The 21,624-nt window shown below is 45.2% G+C and overlaps 1 protein-coding gene across 4 annotated transcripts in view; it reads right to left on the bottom strand.

Moving 5' to 3' along the window:
- RALGAPA2 (Ral GTPase activating protein catalytic subunit alpha 2) overlaps positions 1-21,624 on the bottom strand; it is a 412,397-nt gene that overhangs the window by 356,254 nt on the left and 34,519 nt on the right. For all 4 annotated transcript variants that reach the window (XM_073557418.1, XM_073557416.1, XM_073557417.1 and 1 more), the window contains exons 2-3: positions 8,794-8,904; positions 3,871-3,920 (exon numbers count right to left, since the gene is read on the bottom strand). In XM_073557418.1, coding sequence (XP_073413519.1) covers positions 3,871-3,920; positions 8,794-8,904 — 161 coding nt within the window. The remainder of the gene's footprint in view (positions 1-3,870; positions 3,921-8,793; positions 8,905-21,624) is intronic.

Here is a 21,624-nt window from a genome sequence, read left to right as displayed (position 1 = left end):
GCATATTTCTCTAATATATAAGCCCCTGACATAGGCTTTCATGGAATCCCAGACTATGTGTGATGATGCAGAGTACTCATTAAGTTGAAAATATTCTAGAATGGCATCATGCAAAGATCCCCCTATAAGCTGGATCCAGAAGGGATTAAGCTTCCAGATAGGTCTAGATAGGGTGAGGGGGTATCCCCATGAAAGTGTGACATGTAGCGGCGAGTGATCAGATACACTTCTAGGCAGGTAGGCCACCCCTCGTACATATGGGGTCATGAGTGTATTCCCAATGGCCAGGTCTATCCGTGACATAGCGTGGTGGGAGCTAGAGTAGCAGGAAAACTGTCTGGCTGTGGGGTTTTGGACACGCCAAAGATCTACCATACCCAGCTCCACTAACGTTCTAGCAAATGAGGTTGAGGCTGCATCTTCTGATATGTTTCCCGAATGCAACTTATCCAAACAGGGATGCAAATATGTATTAAAATCTCCTATTAGAAGAGTCGGCGCAGGGGGAAAGGAACCCAAAATAGACAAGATTCTTTTTACTGGTTCGACTGAATAGGGCGGGGGGATGTATATGGCAACCAAAATAAATTGTATACCGTATAACGTGCAAAGCAAACATACAAATCTGCCCCCAGGGTCAACCACTGATTTAGTACATGAGAAGGGGATGGACCTGTGCACCAGCACACTGACACCCCGCGCATGGGTCGAGTACGTGGAATGATATTCATGTGAAACCCATCCCTTTCTTAGCCAATGAATATTATCTTTCACCATGTGGGTCTCAGACATACACAGGATAGCCGGGAGAAATTTCTGCATATTAGTAAATATAGCACATCTCTTATTTGCATCCCCGAGCCCCCTAACATTCCACGCTACAATATTAAGTGATATCGCCATAAGAGCAGACTAAAAAATGAGAAATCGGAACATACTCCACTCCCGAGGGAGAGAGGCAATCTCCACCATCCCTCAGTACAATGAATTGGGCGACACGGCTGACGCACATCACATCCCACAGAACAATTAGGGAATACAACAACAAACGAAAAAAAACAAAGGAGGGAGAGGGAGCACTGCACACCAGTGCACAGCGCCCCTACCCCCAAACACAAGTGTAACTTGCACATTTCTCTCAAATAGAGAGAATCAGGGCTAGAAAACTCGCCCAGAGTCCATGCAGGGAGAAGGGTCCACAGCTTGTCACTGTAACGAGTGTCCACAGCAATCCGGTCAGCTCCCGCCCTGAATCCGAAATGGAATGAACAGTAGTAATTATACCAGCATAGCGTCCTAGACAAAAAGGAGTAACAACACCTGGTGGCGAAAAAAGGGAGAACTTCAAGTATTCTTCCTCCTCATGGACCTCTCATTAATATCCAGCCAGGACAGCGCCATTCCCGCCGTATCAAAAAAGTGCGTTTCTCCATTCACATCAATCCGCAGTCTAGCAGGGTACATCATGGAATATGTCACCTGTAAGTCACGTAGGCGTTTTTTAATCTCAATAAATTGCGCCCTTTTACGCTGCACCTCCAGGGAAAAATCAGGGAAAATGGAGACTTTCCTCCCATTAATAGCAAGTTCCTTAATGTCTCTGGATCTGCGCAGGATAGCATCTCTATCTTTAAAGTGTAGGAGCTTAAGCAAGATGGGACGCGGGGGTGCTCCCGGCGGGGGGGCACGCGTAGGGACCCTGTGTGCTCTCTCAATAGTAAAGAATGGGGACAAAACATCTTTACCAAAGGTGTCCATTAGCCATTTTTCAAAAAAGCCAAGTGAGTCAGTCCCCTCCGTCCTCTCCGGAACCCCCACCAGTCGCAGATTACTTCTACGGGAGCGGTTCTCTAAATCATCCACCTTGTTCAGCAGTATTGTAATATTTTGCGTGGCTTTTCCCAGCTCCCGTGTTATTGGTGGCAATTTATCCTCCGTCGCACCAACACGCTCCTCCAGTTCCCCCACCCTGGCAGTCACCCCTCGCAGCTCTTGTTTAATACAGGCCATGTCCTTGGTGACAATCTCCATTTGATTACTTAGAGTGGCCAGTGTGGTATTGCAGGAGTTAATTGCTGCAAGGATTTCTCCCAGTGTGGGCTCAGCAGTCACAGACTCCGGCTGCTCCCCATCCCCCACTCCTTCCTCCTCCAGCACAGGCCCCTGTGTCTGCACATGTTGGGCTGAAGGGGGGCCCAGTTTACTCACTGTTCCCTCCCTGGAGAGATGATCCTCCAGCTCCACGCTGCATCCAGCGTCTGCCTCAGTCTGTGCACTGGGCGATCGAGCAGCAGCAGGAGGCACCCTTGCATATCGTTCCAGCCTGCCAGCAGCTCCCATCGCTCCACTACCAGCCGACTTGTTGTTTGCTGGTGCCATCCTGGATGTAGCAGAGGCGCGCCCCGGCGTCTCCTTATCTTTTTTACTGCTGCGGTTCGACATGGCCCAAGGATCCTCCACTGTCTAAACGCCCAGGGAGATATTGCAGCCCTCCAGGTCAGTGGGACTCGTCAGCAGTGCCGGTAATCAGGATTTATTGTCGGATCCGGGCAGGAGCTCTCTCACTCCACGTCCTCCCTACATGAGGTCCAGGCCACGCCCCCCAAAAGGATTATTCTTTTTAGAGGGTAAAATTGCAAAGTGCTATTAAAAACTCAAGAGCAGAGGGATTTTTAATTTTTCTTGCGCACTGCTCGCAGCCTACATGACCAACCACCACTGCAGCAGCTACAAGCTCTTTCCAAGACAGCTTATAAGCACTACTCATCAAACCACTGGATCTGGCCTTCTCTAGTGACCTGCATGGCTCTGATGCCACTTAGGCAAAGCCGTCTCAGATGGAAACATTGGAAAATACAGAGTTCAGACCAGCGGCACAACAATCTGTCTAAAGCACACCACCACCTGGCACACAGGAAGCCAGGAGGCGGGGGGCAGTGCGCTCCTGAAGCTAAATGTATAGATAGCTGGCAGGGGACCTATTATGTCAAAAAAGTTATTGACTGGTATTGTTTTATCTGCAGGTTAACAGCGTTCTGAGACCGCTGCACCGAAAGCCCGACTACAGGGAGGAAATGAACGCCATTCCTCCCAGCAGGACTGAACCAGCAGTCAGTACAGGGATTGTGGTTACAACCGCCGCTCACTGCGTACTGAGCGGTGACAGGAGTCGCGCCGGCCGCGTTTGTGTGACTGAAAGCTGGAGGCTGCCGGGAGGAATACAGTTACTGTCCTCCTGATGGCCGGGCTCTCAGTGTGGCATGGCTTTAGAACATTATTAAAATACAGATTAACGCCATGTCTCCAGGTTGATAGGGTTTTTTTTACATGACAATTCCAGATGTCCTTCAAATCCAATTTAGACAATGAATGACACAATGAAGTGTGAGTAATGCCAGCTGAAAACAGATATACAAGGAACAGCTGAGCTGTTGTGCTGGATGTTTTTCGGTCCCTGCTGGGTCCTTTACTGAAACAGTTGTTCATGACAGATGACTGATTTGGGTCCTAATGAAAGCTCAGACTAGGCTACAGATCATAGCGGATCCCAAAGTGAATGACCCCCATATAACACTGCATACCCCCTGAAAAATTCAAAGAAGAGAAATTGTGTGGGGAGTAAAAACGACCACTGCGATAACAGTTCAGCTTAACAGGATTTAGAAGCTAGACCCAAATTGATCATCTGATTGTCTAACCATCTAACACAGGGATTTTCAAGAAGAGGAAGCACACCTCTGAAGAAATAACTAATGATTAATCCAATTAGTTTGCATTACAACATCACAATACGTGATATAAAAGTATTGGCCAATATCACTCACGGCACCAGCAGAAGATCGTGCATATCATTGGAAGAAAAATACTTACTTCAAAAAGAAATAGGATGGAGTCCAGCTCCTCCCTTTGAGATTTATTCCCTGAAAGAAAGAAAAAGAAAAAAATCTATTTCACAAAACATATGGACGTTTTTACACAACACACAATATTTATAATGAAAAGATAAATGACACATGATAAACACACGGGCAGGAGTCGCTGATTGTTATTGGTGAAGGAGGGTATTTATTCCTTCTTTGTACAGATCATAGTAGTAAAAAAACAACTGCTTTAGTATAGAGTTTACCACAGGAGTGCAGTATCAGAGTACGATGCCACATGACAGAGACAAAGCGCATTTCCATTAATACTTTTAAATTTTAAAAAATTGAGAGATGTGAAAAAAAAACAAAATACAGTGGAGAAGAGCAAGAAGAATACCAGCTGTATAAAAGCACAAAGAATAAGAAGTACAAGAAGAATTACTTAAAGGCATCTTGTTACTAGTCTTTATTGTCCTAAACTTCCATCATACTGTTATACTGGATGGTAGTAACTTTATTAAAGGGCTCCAGTAGCATTTGCCCAATCTCCAAAATGTAGACAACCAAGGGTATGTGCACACGTTGCAGAAAATTTCTGCACAAAAACCTGAATCCCTTCCCAGAAACCGCACCTATTTTTCCGCGGCTGTTTTTGTGCGTTTTTTGCACGGTTTTGATGCGTTTTTTACCGCAGCGGTTTCTAAAAGCATGGGAGAAGCCTAAACCGCGGAAAAAAACGCAAAATTAATGTGCATGCTGCGGTTTTTACCGCGATGCGTTTTTTTCGCGGTAAAAAACGCATCAATGTGCGCACACAAAGTGCAAAATGCATAGAAGTGACTGTGCAGCTTATTTTTAGCGGTTTTATAGTGAAAACCGCGGTAAAAACCGCTAAAAAAACGCTGTGTGTGAACACAGCCTTACAACATTGTGAGTCCTGTACCTCATCTGGGGGCTGCCACTATCCTGAGGAGTAATGCAGTCTGATCCATAGGGACACTCTTTCAGGCTTCATTAACTTCCCACAAGAGGCAGCTTGTAATGACATCACATCCACCAAGCCAGGCATGATTTATTTAGGGAACAGACTCTTCAGGCTATCGCCACCTCCCATATGACTCTTCAGGTTATCGCTGTCTCCCATATGACTCTTCAGGCTATTGCCGCCTCCCATATAAACTTCAGGCTATCGCCGCCTATCATGTGACTCTTCAGGCTATCGCCGCTTTCCATAGGACTCTTCAGGCTATCACCGCTTCCCATATGATTCTTCAGGCTATCGTCGCCTCCCATATGACTCTTCAGGCTACTGCCGCCTATGTCATTATCTTCAGGCTACCGCCGCCTCCCATATGACTCTTTAGGCTATCGCCACCTATCATATCATCATAAGTTTTTTTGTTTTTTTTAAATCACTAATGAAACACGGATGGGAATAACTGAAACATTGATGAAACGTCGATCCAGACTGAGGAAAATGGTCTGTTTTTATACAAGAAAAATCATGGACATCTGAATGAGGCCTAAAACAGTTGTCTGCAAGAGGAGAGCCTGTTTGAATTTCAACATGACTGTTCCCATTAAGTATATACAGTTGTGGCCAAAAGTATGGACACACCTGCAATTCTGTCAGATAATACTCAGTTTCTTCCTGAAAATGATTGCAAACACAAATTCTTTGGTATTATTATCTTCATTTGTCTTAAATGAAAAAACACAAAAAGAATTGTCCTAAAGCCAAATTGGATATAATTCCACACCAAACATAAAAAAAAGGGTGGATAAAAGTATTGGCACTGTTCAAAAATCATGTGATGCTTCTCTAATTTGTGTAATTAACAGCACCTGTAACTTACCTGTGGCACCTAACAGGTGTTGGCAATAACTAAATCACACTTTCAGACAGTTGACATGGATTAAAGTTGACTCAACCTCTGTCCTTGTGTGTACCACATTGAGCATGGAGAAAAGAAAGAAGACCAAAGAACTGTCTGAGGACTTGAGAAACCAAATTGTGAGGAAGCATGGGCAATCTCAAGGCTACAAGTCCATCTCCAAAGACCTGAATGTTCCTGTGTCTACCATGCGCAGTGTCATCAAGAAGTTTAAACCCCATGGCACTGTGGCTAACCTCCCTAGATGTGGACGGAAAAGTAAAATTGACAAGAGATTTCAACGCAAGATTGTGCGGATGTTGGATAAAGAACCTCGACTAACATCCAAACAAGTTCAAGCTGCCCTGCAGTCCGAGGGTACAACAGTGTCAACCCGTACTATCCGTCGGCGTCTGAATGAAAAGTGAATGTATGGTAGGAGACCCAGGAAGACCCCACTTCTTACCCCGAGACATAAAAAAGCAAGGCTGGAGTTTGCCAAAACTTACCTGAAAAAGCCTAAAACGTTTTGGAAGAATGTTCTCTGGTCAGATGAGACAAAAGTAAAGCTTTTTGGGCAAAGGCATCAACATAGAGTTTACAGGAGAAAAAAAAAAAAGAGGCATTCAAAGAAAAGAACACGGTCCCTACAGTCAAACATGGCGGAGGTTCCCTGATGTTTTGGGGTTGCTTTGCTGCCTCTGGTACTGGACTGCTTGACCGTGTGCATGGCATTATGAAGTCTGAAGACTACCAACAAATTTCGCAGCATAATGTAGGGCCCAGTGTGAGAAAACTGGGTCTCCCTCAGAGGTCATGGGTCTTCCAGCAGGACAATGACCCAAAACACACTTCAAAAAGCACTAGAAAATGGTTTGAGAGAAAGCATTGGAGACTTCTAAGGTGGCCAGCAATGAGTCCAGACCTGAATCCCATAGAACACCTGTGGAGAGATCTAAAAATGGCAGTTTGGAGAAGGCACCCTTCAAATATCAGGGACCTGGAGCAGTCTGCCAAAGAAGAATGGTCTAAAATTCCAGCACAGGATTGTAAGAAACTCATTGATGGTTACCGGAAGCGGTTGGTTGCAGTTATTTTGGCTAAAGGTTGTGCAACCAAGTATTAGGCTGAGGGTGACAATACTTTTGTCTGGCCCATTTTTGGAGTTTTGTGTGAAATGATCAATGTTTTGCTTTTTGCTTCATTCTCTTTTGTGTTTTTTCATTTAAGACAAATTAAATGAAGATAATATTACCAAAGAATTTGTGTTTGCAATCATTTTCAGGAAGAAACTGAGTATTAGGCTGGTTTCACACTTGCGTTTTTTTTAGCGGTATTTTAGCGCTAAATAGCGCATGCGTTTTTTTTTCCTATACTTTGCATGGGATGCGCTTATGTGCGCATACACATGCGTTTGTACGCGTTTTTCCGCGCATGCGTTTTTTTGCGGTATGCGCTCGGGCGCACAAAATGCAACCTGTTGCATTTTTTGGGCGTCCGACTTGCCTCAAAAAAACGTATGCGCGCGCAATGCGTTTTTTTACAGCAAGACACCCATTATAAGTCTATGGTGAGCATATGTGCGCATTGGCATGCTTATGTATGCGTTTTTTTGCACATGCGTTTTTTTTTTTACCATTAGTTTAGACAATGGAATTTAGGGGTTTGGGTTAGAGTTAGGGTTAGTTAAGGGGGTTTAGGGTTAGGGTCAGGGTTAGGATCAGGGTATGGTTTGGTTAAGGGTTAGGGTCAGGGTATGGTTTGGTTAAGGGTTAGGGTTAGGGTTAGGATCAGGGTATGGTTTGGTTAAGGGTTAGGGTTAGGGTCAGGGTTAGGATCAGGGTATGGTTTGGTTAAGGGTTAGGGTCAGGGTTAGGGTCAGGGTTAGGGTTAGGATCAGGATATGGTTTGGTTAAGGGTTAGGGTCAGGGTTAGGATCAGGGTATGGTTTGGTTAAGGGTTAGGGTTAGGGTCAGGGTATGGTTTGGTTAAGGGTTAGGGTCAGGGTTAGGGTTAGGGTCAGGGTATGGTTTGGTTAAGGGTTAGGGTTAGGGTCAGGGTTAGGGTCAGGGTATGGTTTGGTTAAGGGTTAGGGTTAGGGTCAGGGTATGGTTTGGTTAAGGGTTAGGGTCAGGGTTAGGATCAGGATATGGTTTGGTTAAGGGTTAGGGTTAGGGTCAGGGTCAGGGTTAGGGATAGGGTTAGGGATAGGGTTAGGGTTAGGGGCCACCTAATGTTTGGAAAAAACGCAAACGCGGTAAAAATGCACTAAAAACGCATACAAACGCATAAAAACGCTGCGTTTTTTCATGCATGCTCATAAAAATGCTTGAAAAAAACGCAGCAGTTGTATGCTTTTGTATGCGTTTTTTCAATGCGTTTTTTTGCGGGAAAAACGCGCTGCAAAAAAAAGCAAGTGTGAAACTAGCCTTATCTGACAGAATTGCAGGGGTGTCAATACTTTTGGCCACAACTGTACAGATAATAATGAAATGAGACTTGCTAGAATAAGGCCACATTCACACGTTTGATCAGTGCTTGTAAGTAGAACCAGGAGAGGGTAATAAATACAGAAGTGGTGACGTGTCTCTATTATACTTTTCCTCTGATTGTTCCACTCCTGATTCTGGCTTACAAATACTGATGTAAAAACCTTCCAAATACCAAGTGTGTGAATGTGGCCTAAACCTTGAAGTCCTGCTTCTCCCACCTAGAGTGACACTTGGCCTGTATAAAGGTTAATAATCCAGGAACAGTCGCCAATCACTGTATTGGCAGGAGAAGCAGGAGCCACACACTTTCTCTAAGGGTCCTAGCAGCATTTAAATGGTTGCATAAAAACACAGAATTAAATTCTATATAGTATGCAGTGACAGTGTCACGTAGTAAGAGCATACCGAGCTAAGAAAGGTAAACTGAGCTTTGAGTTTCGGTAACTCCAAGCTAGAGCTGAAGGTGCGGCGCAGTGACAGAGGATTGATGCCATTAGTGGTGGGGACAGATAATGTACAGATCAGGGCACAACCCCGAAGCATACAGGGCACAGTTAGGCATACCTTTTAGCTTTAAGCTACTTTCCAGTGTAATGAAATTTTCATAGAAGATAAAATAAATCTGAGAATAGTGGTCTTCAAAGAATTGCTTCAATTCACTCCTCTCCTGAATATCTGGGGGTGAAAAAAAACAGATCTGATTATTGAAAAATCAAAATTTACAGCTGGATTCATTGTATACATTTAACAACCACTAACTCGACCCTTTAAAAAGTATGTTTCCCAATAGAGGAAAGCCCCTCACTCTTCTTGACCCCTATTAGCCTTGCGGGGGGCCACATAAAGCTTTATGATTCCTCTTGTATAGACGATGATAGCGAGGTTCACAGGTGCGGCCATTTTTAGCCCCCGGGTGCACATCAGATTAATAGAGGGCAGAAGGGTGCCCCTTGGTGACATTTGTGTACATGCAGGGAGCTCTTCCTGGCACACGTTATATGTAGGGCGCTGATGCCGTTGGAACAAAGTGTTAGCTCGACCCTCTGATGTATGGTGTATAAAGTGTACAATCCCTTTAAAAGACCCTGCATGGTGTAAGCTCGGCCGAGGACGGTCTTCATGCCATTACAAGGTATGTGCACTGGCACATGAGGCTGATGGACACAAACCAAAGCAGTAGTACAGTTTTCCAGGCCGCCATGGCGGTCCGAGCCGGATAACATGCCAATAGAGCGGACATGTGAAAATGGTAAAACTGCGCAACCCACATAACATGGAGGGAAACAGAAACGTGAAGTAATATGTTCTCAGCATGTCATAAAACAATCTTGGTTGTGGGAGGGGTTTGCTAAATACAAGAAAAAGAGGATGAATCACTCCAGGACTTACATTGGACAAGCTGAAGAGGGTACATTCATTTAGTACATGTCAGACGAGAAAAACAAGAGTCTAATTAATGTGAAGTGCTGCACAGCTATTACTACAGTTATAGGAATTTTAATAGAACATTATTTCAAAATGCAGTAATACGTTACTAAGAATCCCCTCCCCCTACTGCCAACATGGCCGGCTACTGGTCCTAAAGGGCACAGGACAGAACTACTCAGGTATCCATATGTTAGACATTTAGGCCCCAATTCAGCAAGAATGGCGATGTTCACACTGGTCTTGAGGAGGGTGCGAGACACACACCTCTTAATGAATCAAGCGTATCTTAACAATGGTGAGGTCCTACTCCAGTCTGAGACCGCAGTAAGATTCCTGACATACGGTAAATTACACCACAGCTTGTCATGAAATAGACAAGTTGTGGCGTCACGTCCTTGTCCTTTCTCCACTCTGCCTATTCTGGCGGTGTCAAAACTGCAAAGGTAGCAAACATAAAACAAACATTAAATAATATCCAAAAGGGCCAAAACCTGCCATGAACACAGGATCCGGACCCACATTTCCCGATTCTTACCTGCAGCATTCTCAAACGTCAACAAAGTGGTAGCAAAGAATTTGTGAATGGTGTTAGCAGATTCGTTGCAGGACGCTCAGCTATGAGGCCAATAATGCTAACAATACTAATAATCCATTAGTACATAGGTAGCCATCCTAAAAATACATCTTCACAGTCAAAAAGTAACCACAGGCTCCCATACCCCAAGATAAAGTCTTCTCTGAGCACCATTAGTAGAAAATTATATACAAGAAGGTATCTCCCTGCAGATACATGGTCAAGCTGCAAGTTCATATTGTTTAAATCCTGTATATCCAGATTACTGGAGCAGCAGCTGCAGAGTGAAAATTAAAGCATATTCTCCCTGAATCTTCTGCTTTCAGTCATCGGGGTGGTGCAGGAGCTGTTCCAGTTTTCAGGCTCACTATATAGTGAGGGCCGCTGTAATCCCTCCCTGGCATCTCGTGGTGTGCAGCGTGTGCAGTGTGCGTGTGCAGAGCAGGCTGTCAATCAATGTGCAGGGGGAGTAATCACAGCCCTCACCCCCGAAGCACAGTAAAAAATGACTGGCTGTCCTCTGCACCACAGACGACTGGAATCAATTTTTAACACTGTTTATCTGTATATTAACCCTACATCTGCAAGTAAAAAGCATTTCGGGATGTGACAGGTTAATTTTAAAAAGAATGGTCAAGCTTTTATTATGATTCCATCTTTCAGGGTATTTTGGGGCATCCCTTCTTATCCTTTCTCCGTTAGGCTGAGTTCACACGTCGCGGCTTTTTCGCGGCGGTTTTAAACGCGCGATTTTGCAGCGAAAACGCGAAAAATAAGCATCCCATGCAATCCTATGGATTCCGCAATGCTGTGCTAATGCTGCGTTTTTTTCCGCGGCGGAATCACTTTGCGGTAAAAAACGCAGCATGCTCATTAATTTAGTGGAATCGTGGCGATCCCGCACCCATAGGATTGCATTGTTCCGCTTACTTCCCGCATGTGGCTGTGCCCACCGTGCGAAAAGTAAACAGAACATTTGCGGATGGTACCCACGGTCCGGAGGAGAGGAGACTGTCCTCCGGGCGGGGGGGGGACCATATCCCTTACTCTCTGCACATTCACCCGATCCCTCCATCAACCATAGCCAACTTAAAATCACTATCTCTGTAAGGAAATCGGTCACCAAGCTTTTGCAACCCCACTGGAGAGCAGTATGATGTAGGGGCAAATACACGAATTTCACCAATATATCACTTACTGGGCTGCATGCTGCAGTTTTGGTAAAATCTGAGCTCTAATTGGCAGCTTTCGGTGTACTCTGTGCATAGGCAGAAAGCTGCCAATTAGTGGTGAGGGTTGGGTTATACACAACTCATGAGTATGGGGGACTACATGGCAGTAGGCTTACTAGTAAATCTCCTGATAAAAGTGACTTATCAAAGCTACAGCAAGTAGCTGTGAGTGACCCGGCTCTGGAATCAGGGTCTCTGCCGCTCTCATAATACCAGCCAGTCATGGAGCCAAATTCTGCACCCAGGACTGAAGACCCTACTCTGATGAAGGCCTATCACCTCTCCGGACAGGTCTGTCCTTTCCAGTAAACGGTAATACGCCCCATGAAAAAACGCTGCTGTTCCCGGCTGTTGTGGATTTTCCCTGCACAGTTTGACACTGTCCAATGGCCGCGTCACCTTGTGCTAGGACACACCAGTTTGTAAATCAGAATGGTTACTCCTATTTGTACATTTTTATACATTTCCAGAGGGAAAACCCAGCAAAAGCTCAAAAACTATAAGGGCTCATAAAGGGCTCTTGCGAGATTCTTCCCAACACCTATGAGAAGTGAGAACTGGCACCGTGCGACTGGGTCTATGGGCACCGTGCGACAGGGTCTATGGGCACCGTGCGACAGGGTCTATGGGCACCGTGCGACTGGGTCTATGGGCACCGTGCGACTGGGTCTATGGGCACCGTGCGACTGGGTCTATGGGCACCGTGCGACTGGGTCTATGGGCACCGTGCGACTGGGTCTATGGGCACCGTGCGACTGGGTCTATGGGCACCGTGCGACTGGGTCTATGGGCACCGTGCGACTGGGTCTATGGGCACCGTGCGACTGGGTCTATGGGCACCGTGCGACTGGGTCTATGGGCACCGTGCGACTGGGTCTATGGGCACCGTGCGACTGGGTCTATGGGCACCGTGCGACTGGGTCTATGGGCACCGTGCGACTGGGTCTATGGGCACCGTGCGACTGGGTCTATGGGCACAGTGCGACTGGGTGTATGGGCACAGTGTGACTGGGTGTATGGGCACAGTGCGACTGGGTGTATGGGCACAGTGTGACTGGGTGTATGGGCACAGTGTGACTGGGTGTATGGGCACCTGCCCTGCTCTTCTCATGCCCTATAGTTAGACACTTCCCCCCCATTATGCCAACACTCTCTTGTAAGACACTCTCGTCTAGACGCCAGCTTTTCATGTCTTGCAAGGAACAGATTCTTGCCAAAACAGAGATGAAAAGGAAATTAGCAAATGATTACCAAGAAGAAACGGCAGTGGCCTAATTAGAGCAGATGTTACACAATCCTTCAGCACAGGCTCGTTTCCCAACTCTATGAAACCCTCTGCGGATGACACACTTACTGTATGTGCAGAGCCAGGCACTCGTAGGGTCTCTGCGTACAAAGCCTGTGCATAGGTCTAATCGTGTACAAGGACTCGCCCCCCCATCAGCTATGATGCACAGACAGGACCCTCTATGGCAATGATGACTGTACCCCGCTATCGCCTACTGCTAGGACATGCCATAAATTTTAAGTAGGTGGCGATCCTGGGGCACTCAGAATAATCAGAACAAGCTGCTGAAAAAAAAAAAATATTCCATGCCCCCAAATCGCATTTCTTAGCGATTGTTCAGTGTGCAGTAAAGTTTAGTCGGTGGCCGGTCTAAACAGACCATTATACTACCACGGATCAGCTTACTTGTGGCCGATCGACAATACGTGTAGACAAAGCATAAGGCGCTCTTCTGACAAAAGATGCCAATAAGGGCAATTTCTGATTTGGCCTCACATTAAAGGGCATCTGTCAGTAGGTTCATCCCTCCTAAGCCATCGCTATGGGCAAGTAGGTCATAGCAAGCTGAATAAAATGCTATTTTAATATCTGCAATTAAATGTCTTATTGCACAGAAATCCAAGTCCTTCTCAGAGTGTAAATGAGCTGATAGATCAGTATCCAGCCCATAGATGTCATCTCCATAGATTATTTTAAATAAAAGGGGACATGACCAGTGTGAGACATGTAATGACTGACAGTCCGCTCTCCAGATCTACATGTCTCACACTGGTAATTTCCCCCGTTCATTTGTAATAATCTCTGGAGGCAGATTCTCAGGAGATCTATGTCCAGCCCATAGATCTAAACAGTTCATTTACAATTGCAAAAGATGTAGATTACTCAGTAATAAGACACTGGATGGCAGATATCAAGGTATCACGTTATTCAGCTTCCTATGACCTACATGCTCATAAGACGGTTTCATCCTACTGACAGGTTCCCTATAATATTCAAAGCCAGTCTTAATAGCAGTGCAAGAAGTAACGGAGCAGGCTGGCCGTCCTGTTATAGTAAGATAAGCAGAGCCATGTGCTCATTGCATCCTCTTCCTTCACAGATGACTTACATAAAAAGCAGCAACACAAACAAAGCAGAACAGTGAAAAGGGTCAAGAGAAAGCTAGAGAGCAAGCTTCCCCGCATCTTCCTGTCCGGGGGCAATCATACCCTGCCTATACTGCTGGCCACAAGCACACGGTGAGTATTTGGGGACTATTTTACTACCTCAGTATCTGTAAGCCAAACCCAGGAGTGGGTGATAAACACAGAAGTGGTGACGGGTTTCTATTCTACGTCTCCTCTGGTTGTTTTCCCGATTTGCGCTTACAAATACGGAGGTAAAATACTGACCATATACTCAACGTGTGCACGTGGCCTTAGAAGATGCCCACAGCTGGAGTGCGGTTTATGGGTTACAACTATAGGAAAAAGCTCTACTGGAAAATATGCACACCAATACAATCTACAAAATATAACATCCATGTTATTGATACACAATTACAATTAAAACACAATTAAAAAAACCTTGAATCAGTATCCACTCAAAGTGAAAAATGCAATAATAAATCCAGTATATAGGAATAATAAATTCATGAAAATACTTAGGCTATGTGCACACATAGTTTTTTGTCTCTGCGGATTTTGTAGAGAAAACTGCAGGTAAATCCGCAGGACAAAGTTCTGCGGTTTATCTGCGGTTTTACACCTCATAATGGATGAGGTGTAAAACTGCAGCGTTTCTGCACCAAACAATTGACATGCTGCGGATTGTAAACTGCAGCAAAACTACACGAAAAAAACGCAGCATGTGCACAGCTTTTCTTTTTATTTCCATAGGAAATAAAGGTACTGTACAACGCTGCAGAATCTGCTGCGTTTCTGCAGAACCAAAAACGCTGCGGAAACGCAGCAGAAACCGCAAAGTGTGCACATACCCTTACACCTAGGTCAAAGGCAGGTAGGGGGACCACCAAGGAGGGGAAGCCCCAACTACTGTGACGACTCCTGGAGTGGACCCTCTGGGTCGTGGCACCAACCCTCCCAGGGCGAGCTGACCTAGTGAAGATTACCCCCATACAGGGAGTGTCAGGGGCAAGCCCAAGGGTGTAAGGTACCACGACTGCTGGCAGCAGGTGGCCGGCTCACAGGAGACACGAGTGTGTCTGCAGGAACGTGTAAAGCGTGGACACAGGGACACGTGGTGTACAGGACGGTACAGGGTGTACTCGGGAACACAAGACATGTACACGGGAGTGCGCTAGATACAGGATAGTGCAAGACGGGTACACGAGAGCACGTATGGCGTGCAGCGACTAGTACGTCCGGGTGTGAGCAAAGCAGGACACGTGCAAAGGAGCACGTCAGAGTACTGAGTTAGGCAGCAGGTGTGCCAGGAGGTGCAACAGAATACAGGAACAGAGTGTGTGCCAGGAGGCACAACTGAGCATAAGACAGAGCACAGGATCAGAGCGTGTGCAAGGAGGCACAACTGAGCACAGGATCATAGCGTGTGCCAGGAGGCACAACTGAGTATAAGACAGAGCGCAGGATCAGAGTGTGTGCCAAGAGGCACAACTGAGTATAAGACAGAGCGCAGGATCAGAGTGTGTGCCAAGAGGCACAACTGAGTACAAGGCAGAGTACAGGTTCAGAGCGTGTGCCAAGAGGCACAAAGTACAAGGCAGAGTACAGGATCAGAGCATGTGCCAAGAGGCACAATAGAGTACAAGGCAGAGTACAGGTTCAGAGCGTGTGCCAAGAGGCACAACTGAGTACAAGGCAGAGTACAGATTCAGAGCGTGTGCCAAGAGGCACAATAGAGTACAAGGCAGAGGACCCGAATACAGCGCACAGCCAGGCAGGGACACGGCAGACCATGCCAGGAAGTACAACAATAATCAGGCACCTCCCATAGAAAGAGGTAGCCTGATATAGCACATGATCACTAGGACTTCCGGGTCAAGTCCTCCTATACCATAGAGGACAGGCCTGGAGACAGAGCTGAGAAGAGCGCGCGTGCGCACACAGAACATAGTGCACACAAGAACCTAAGCACGAGAGGTGCGTGTGCGCACCGGACGGGACCCCCGGAGCGGCCGCGGCTCTGGCAGAGGTGACGTCGGGTCGGGACCGAGGTCCCACCCCCGGGTGAGCGCGGCGAGACAACTACCACCTAAACCCCAGATTTAGTAGACACTAGAAAACCCCCACAATAGGGAAAACCTCCCATCAGAGCCCTGCTGAAGGCACGAAATGTACATGAATTACCCAGAAGGAGAGAAGTCCATGAATGATCCCATAAATCAGGATCCTGAGTGGAAACAGACGTGGCCCCACGGGCGGGGCTTCGTCAGGGCTCTGATGGGAGGTTCTCTCTATTGTGGGGGTTCCTCTTGTGGGTTTTCTAGTGTCTACTAGATCTGGGGTTTAGGTGGTAGTTGGGGCTTCCCCTCCTTGGTGGTCCCCCTACCTGCCTTCTATCTATGAGTGAGCCCCATTGTGTGGAGAGGGAAAATATTTATACGGTTGCATAACTCCCCTCCCTCTTTTAACCCATGAGCCTTTAGGATTAGGTCTAAGTATTTTCATGAATTTATTATTCCTATATACTGGATTTATTATTCCATTTTTCAGAGTGGATACTGATTCAAGGTTTTCTTTTAATTGTGTATCAATAAAATGGAGGTTATTTTTTGTATATTGTAGTGGTGTGCATATTTTCCAGCAGTGCTTTTTCTTATAGTTGTTTCCCTCCCATTACTACTAGGATTGCACCCCTGTATCATTATTTTGTGCATTGTGCTGGGGTTTTTCTATAATTCACGGTTTATGAGTTATCCATGTGTTGAGGGCAGAATTCACATGCGACTTTCAAGGAGAAGAGGATAAAGAATAGTAAAAACAAGATTTCTGTATCCATTATGTTAAGAAACATACAACCATTTTTCTATTAGGAGCAACCTGTGCCTACACCAGGTTACACACTTGTGGCTTTCAGCCTTCACTGGTGGATCGACATATTCCATCATAGTGTTTCAAGATATTTGTATCAGGCAGCAACTCTCTCCATATCACCAGTGGTTTCAGAAACTGGATCAGCATTGATCGGCTGATCTATGGGACGACTTAGGGGTTTGTCCATCGGGTCTCATCGCTGTTCTACAAGCCAATCGGCTGTCATTACATCTGTGCGGACATCGGCAGTTTCTAAAGATTCTCACTCCATAGTGACTTGTGTAGCGATTGTATCCTATGAAGTTAATGTCTCTCGCCACTTTCTTCCTGTATTACTTTAATATCTGCTTTCAAGCTTGGTTTTGAGAGTCAATATGATGTATGATGACCAAATATTTCAGGATTATATGTGACTGTAGCAGGGGTTTATATTTTTTTCCTGTCATTGTAACTGTCTATGCTATGTTATCCATAAATTAAATGGCAAATATAGATGGATTTGTGTCAGCCATATAAATACTGAAAGCAGCAGCAAGGTGATTAAGTGACCATTGACTGTGCTTAAAGGGAACCGGTCACCTGGCTTTCCCAATATAAAGTATGTTGCCCACCTTTAAGGCCTCCCTTACAGTATTCTAGTATGCTGTATATATGTCTCCAATCCCCTCTGAAGAGCACAAAAAAATGACTTCTCATAGCCACAGAAAGAGAAGATCAGTCCAATAGGCTCCGCTGGTCTTAATCCGGCGCCTCCTCTCTCCGTACAATCGCTGTCCTCCTTCCCTGCTTCATGTGGATGACACGAACTAAGCAATCATCACAGTGTTCCCCGATCGAGCTCCTGTGCAGGTTACCTTCTCTCTGCCCCGTCGAGGGCAGAGCAACGTAGTGCGCAGAAGCGAGCCTGTGCAGGAGTGCGATTGGGGACGCGGTGTGGATGACATGGAACGCGTCATCCACATAAAGCAGGGAAGGAGGACGGCGATTGTAGGAAGAGAGGAGACGCCGGACCAAGCAGTCTATGGTATAATAAAGTCTTTTCTCTGAAATGACTACTACTGCTTTGCTAATAGACCAGTTCTGCCAGTAATATCTTTGCGCTACTTCAAAGAGAGGTCATTCCATGGTAACTTACGTTACATTCACAAGCCAAAAACTGACTTAATAATGGCTACAGACTGTTCTTTGAAGGCACGCACAAAAATGAGTGAATGTATATTGTACATTAAACTATTCTCAATAGATTTCAACACAGTTTGATTTTTCAAAAATACAAATTAAATACAAAATACAGTGTTATTACTTGGTAACTTATGTTACAACACAATGTAGTAACTTACGTTACAAAGCTGATGGTAACTTACGCTACAATACGATTGCTTCATATGAGAAGTAAACTTATTGTAACATAAGTTACTAACTGTGCTGTAACGTAAGTGACCATGGAATGACCCAGAGGGGGGGGATGGCTGGGCATAAGGACAGGGGTTGCCATCATGAAACAAACCCTTTTAAGATTGACACATCCTCACGTGAACAAGGGCCTTACATAAACCTTAAGAATATGTAGCAGCTATGTAAAGTATAACAGTTAAAGGATATCTAGCTTAAAAACAAAAAAGGAAGATATATACAGTTATATTACTGATTAGTATAAGAAGAGATGCCCTGGTCCCCATATATCAGCATCGATGCCACAATTTCCAGCTACATCTTGTCAGTTAATATTATGTGCCAAGGGGGCTGGCTGACTGGCTAAGCTCAATAGCAGAGCCCACTCTGTCATGGCCAATGCATAACTAGAGAGAGGGGCTGGCTACTGAAACAGTCAGTAAGCCCCCCCGGCTCTCATGTCGTTTCATGAAGCTGTATTCAGGGTCAAAATAGCCAGGAGTTGAGTTGCCAGGACAAACTATGATAACTAGAGACTGAAGCACCTTTATCAACTGAACGACACTTTAAAGTGACATATCTTTTTATTTTAAAACACATCTATAAACATATCGCCTACCCACAGGTTAGATCAGTGTTCTCCAAATGCCAGTCCTCACAGCCCCCCAACGGGTCATGTTTTCAGGATATCCTTAGTACTAGACAGGTGAGAGAACCCGTGGCCATGTCTGATGCCATGTCATACTATGGGAATCCTGAAAATACGATCTGTTGGGAGCCGCGAGGACTGGAGAAAGGGAACGCTGGGATAGATGATCACAGGAGTCTCACTACCAAGACCTCCAATCATACCAGGAGCAAAGTCCCGTGTGATTGCCACGGTAGTGATCATGTGCATGTCTAAAGGAGTTGTGGTCACACATGCTCACCACCGCTCTATTCACATAGGGGCTTTGGACTCCCCATTCTCAGGATTAGTGGAGGTCTCAGTAGCCAGACCCCAGAGATCATACATTTTTCATCTATCATGGGGATATTTGATAAATGAATCCCTTAAAGTTTGAGAATGTTCATCAGGAAAGCTGAAAATAACAATTGGCAAATCCCAGGAGTCAAACCTGTAGTGCCGCCGATGCCTCACCTCTAGTGCCTTTTTCTGCTCATCTGTATGCAAGGGGATAATGCCTGGCTACTAACACAGCACTGGCTTTGCCACCATATGAAAATGGGGACTAGAAAACTAAATTCCTCAGAGACCAGATTTTTTTCCTTGTGTTGTAGAACAGTTCAACAAAATACCGTAGTACTTTGATTAACTTGCCAAATCCGATAGAAGGCGAATATGATTTACTTTGGCCAAAATAGCTCAGAATATGTCGGAATTACACTCTGCATAACTGGATTTTATCGTTTTCCAAAAACCCATCTATAAAGCCTATAATGCTAATTCAGTAGTCAACAAGAATGGAATTGGTTCTGCAGGCAGCTGCAGAAGACGGGCACAAGCAACGATGCCGAGAGCATTCCAGCCTTCGTCAGAAACTGGGCAGCATGGGAAGGGGTGGGAAGGGGGTACAAGCCACAGACGGGATAGACAGAAATCGGCCTCCATTCCTAGGATAACAAGCTCAGTGACAGAAAACGATAACGTAAATGGAATATAATTGCAGAAGGACAATCGGCAGCTCCACAACCACGATGCCCTAATACTGGCGGTATCCTGAACACACAGCAAGCCGGTGATAAAACCTCACCTATCAGAAATACAAAGAAAAAAGCCGGAATCAAAGGGTTTCTTACACCCCGCAGTCACCACCTATTGGCTTTTCCCTTTGTGTCACTTAAGTGAATTTTATCTGCACTGAACAATTTATTATGACTGACTTTGTACACACCGAACTCTTCCACGTAATTGCCGCACTAACCACAGTAATTCACAGAGTACTCCATCTCCCACTGGGTGCCATTACAGTGAGCACACACCAGGGCATTCAGCCCAGCGGGAACAGCATGGCAGAGAGGAGATGCTTGAAATCACATTTATTTTCTGCCTTTCCGAAAGAGGAGGCTTGAGCTATTTTCATACAGCTGACCTTTACTATAGGATCTGACAAGGGAAAATGCCCACACTGGACACGACATGTGCACATCACTGCCCAAAAATCAACACACACACACCCCAATAATAATACACACACATTTATTTTACACATGCGCAAACACACACACAAACATTCCTCAATAAGCTAAGGAAAAGAATTCTATAAAAGAGAGATGCTACCACCACAGCATACATCTGGCAGTCGCTTGGTGTCCAGATCACATACTTTACCTGCCTTATATACAATAGGTACACTTTAAGTCATAAATTTGCATACACCATAAGGGTCATTCCATGGTAACTTACGTTACATTCACAAGCCAAAAACTGAGTTAATAAGGGCTACTCTGAAGGCAGGCACAAAAATGAGTGAATGTATATTGTACATTAAACTATTCACAATAGATTTCAATATAGTTTGATTTTTTAAGAATACAAATTAAATACAAAATACAATGTTATTACTTGGTAACTTACGTTACAAAGCTGATGGTAACTTACATTAAAATACCATTACTTCCTATGAGAAGTAAACTTATTGTCAAGTAAGTTACTGTGTTGTAACGCGAGATACCATGGAATGACCCATAACCACATTCATCAGAATTTTTTTTCACAATTCCTGATATTTAATCCCACACATTCCCTCTCTTATGTCAGTACTGCAGCTTAGGAACATGAGCCGTCAGAGTGTGAGAGACAGTGGCTTCTTTCCTCCCATTTCCAGTGGATAAATAAATAATAATCTTTATTTTTATATAGCGCTCGCAAATTAAGCAGCGCTTTACAGTTTCTCACACATTAGCATCGCTGTCCCCAATGGGGCTCAGAATCTAAATTTCCTATTAGTATGTCTTTGGAATGTGGGAGGAAACCGGAGTGCCCAGAGGAAACCCACGCAAACACAGGGAGAACATACAAACTCCTTGCAGATGTTGTCCTTGGTGGGATTTGAACCCAGGACCACTGAGCCACCGTGCCGCCCTCTGATCAGAAGTGATCACACACGTGTTCAGTATTCGGCAGCATAACTTGACTCACATGTTTGGACAGCCTTCAGTACACTCCTCACAATATGTTGCTGGACCTGAGTTGGCTTTGTAGACCTCCTTGCTCAGTGCTCACACATGCTTTTTCACTTCAGCCCATACATTTTCTATTGGAACGAGGTCAGGCCCACTCCATCACCTACTTTGTTGTCATTTTTGCCACAAGTTTGGAAGCATGCTTAGGGTCATTGTCCATTTAGAAGACCCATTTGCACCCAATTTTTATTGTCTTGACTGACGACTTGAGATGTGATTTCAATATTTCTATACAATCTTTCTTCCTCTTAGTGCCATATATTTTGTGCAATGCATGGGCACCCCCCAACATGAAGCTGA

The sequence above is a fragment of the Dendrobates tinctorius genome, unplaced genomic scaffold (genome assembly GCF_039654945.1).
Source record: "Dendrobates tinctorius isolate UK_male_01 unplaced genomic scaffold, ASM3965494v1 ptg000250l, whole genome shotgun sequence".
In the NCBI taxonomy this organism is placed as follows: Eukaryota; Metazoa; Chordata; class Amphibia; order Anura; family Dendrobatidae; genus Dendrobates; species Dendrobates tinctorius.
The sequence above is the reverse complement of the archived record's forward strand: the minus strand, read 5'-3'. Positions and strand labels throughout refer to the sequence as shown.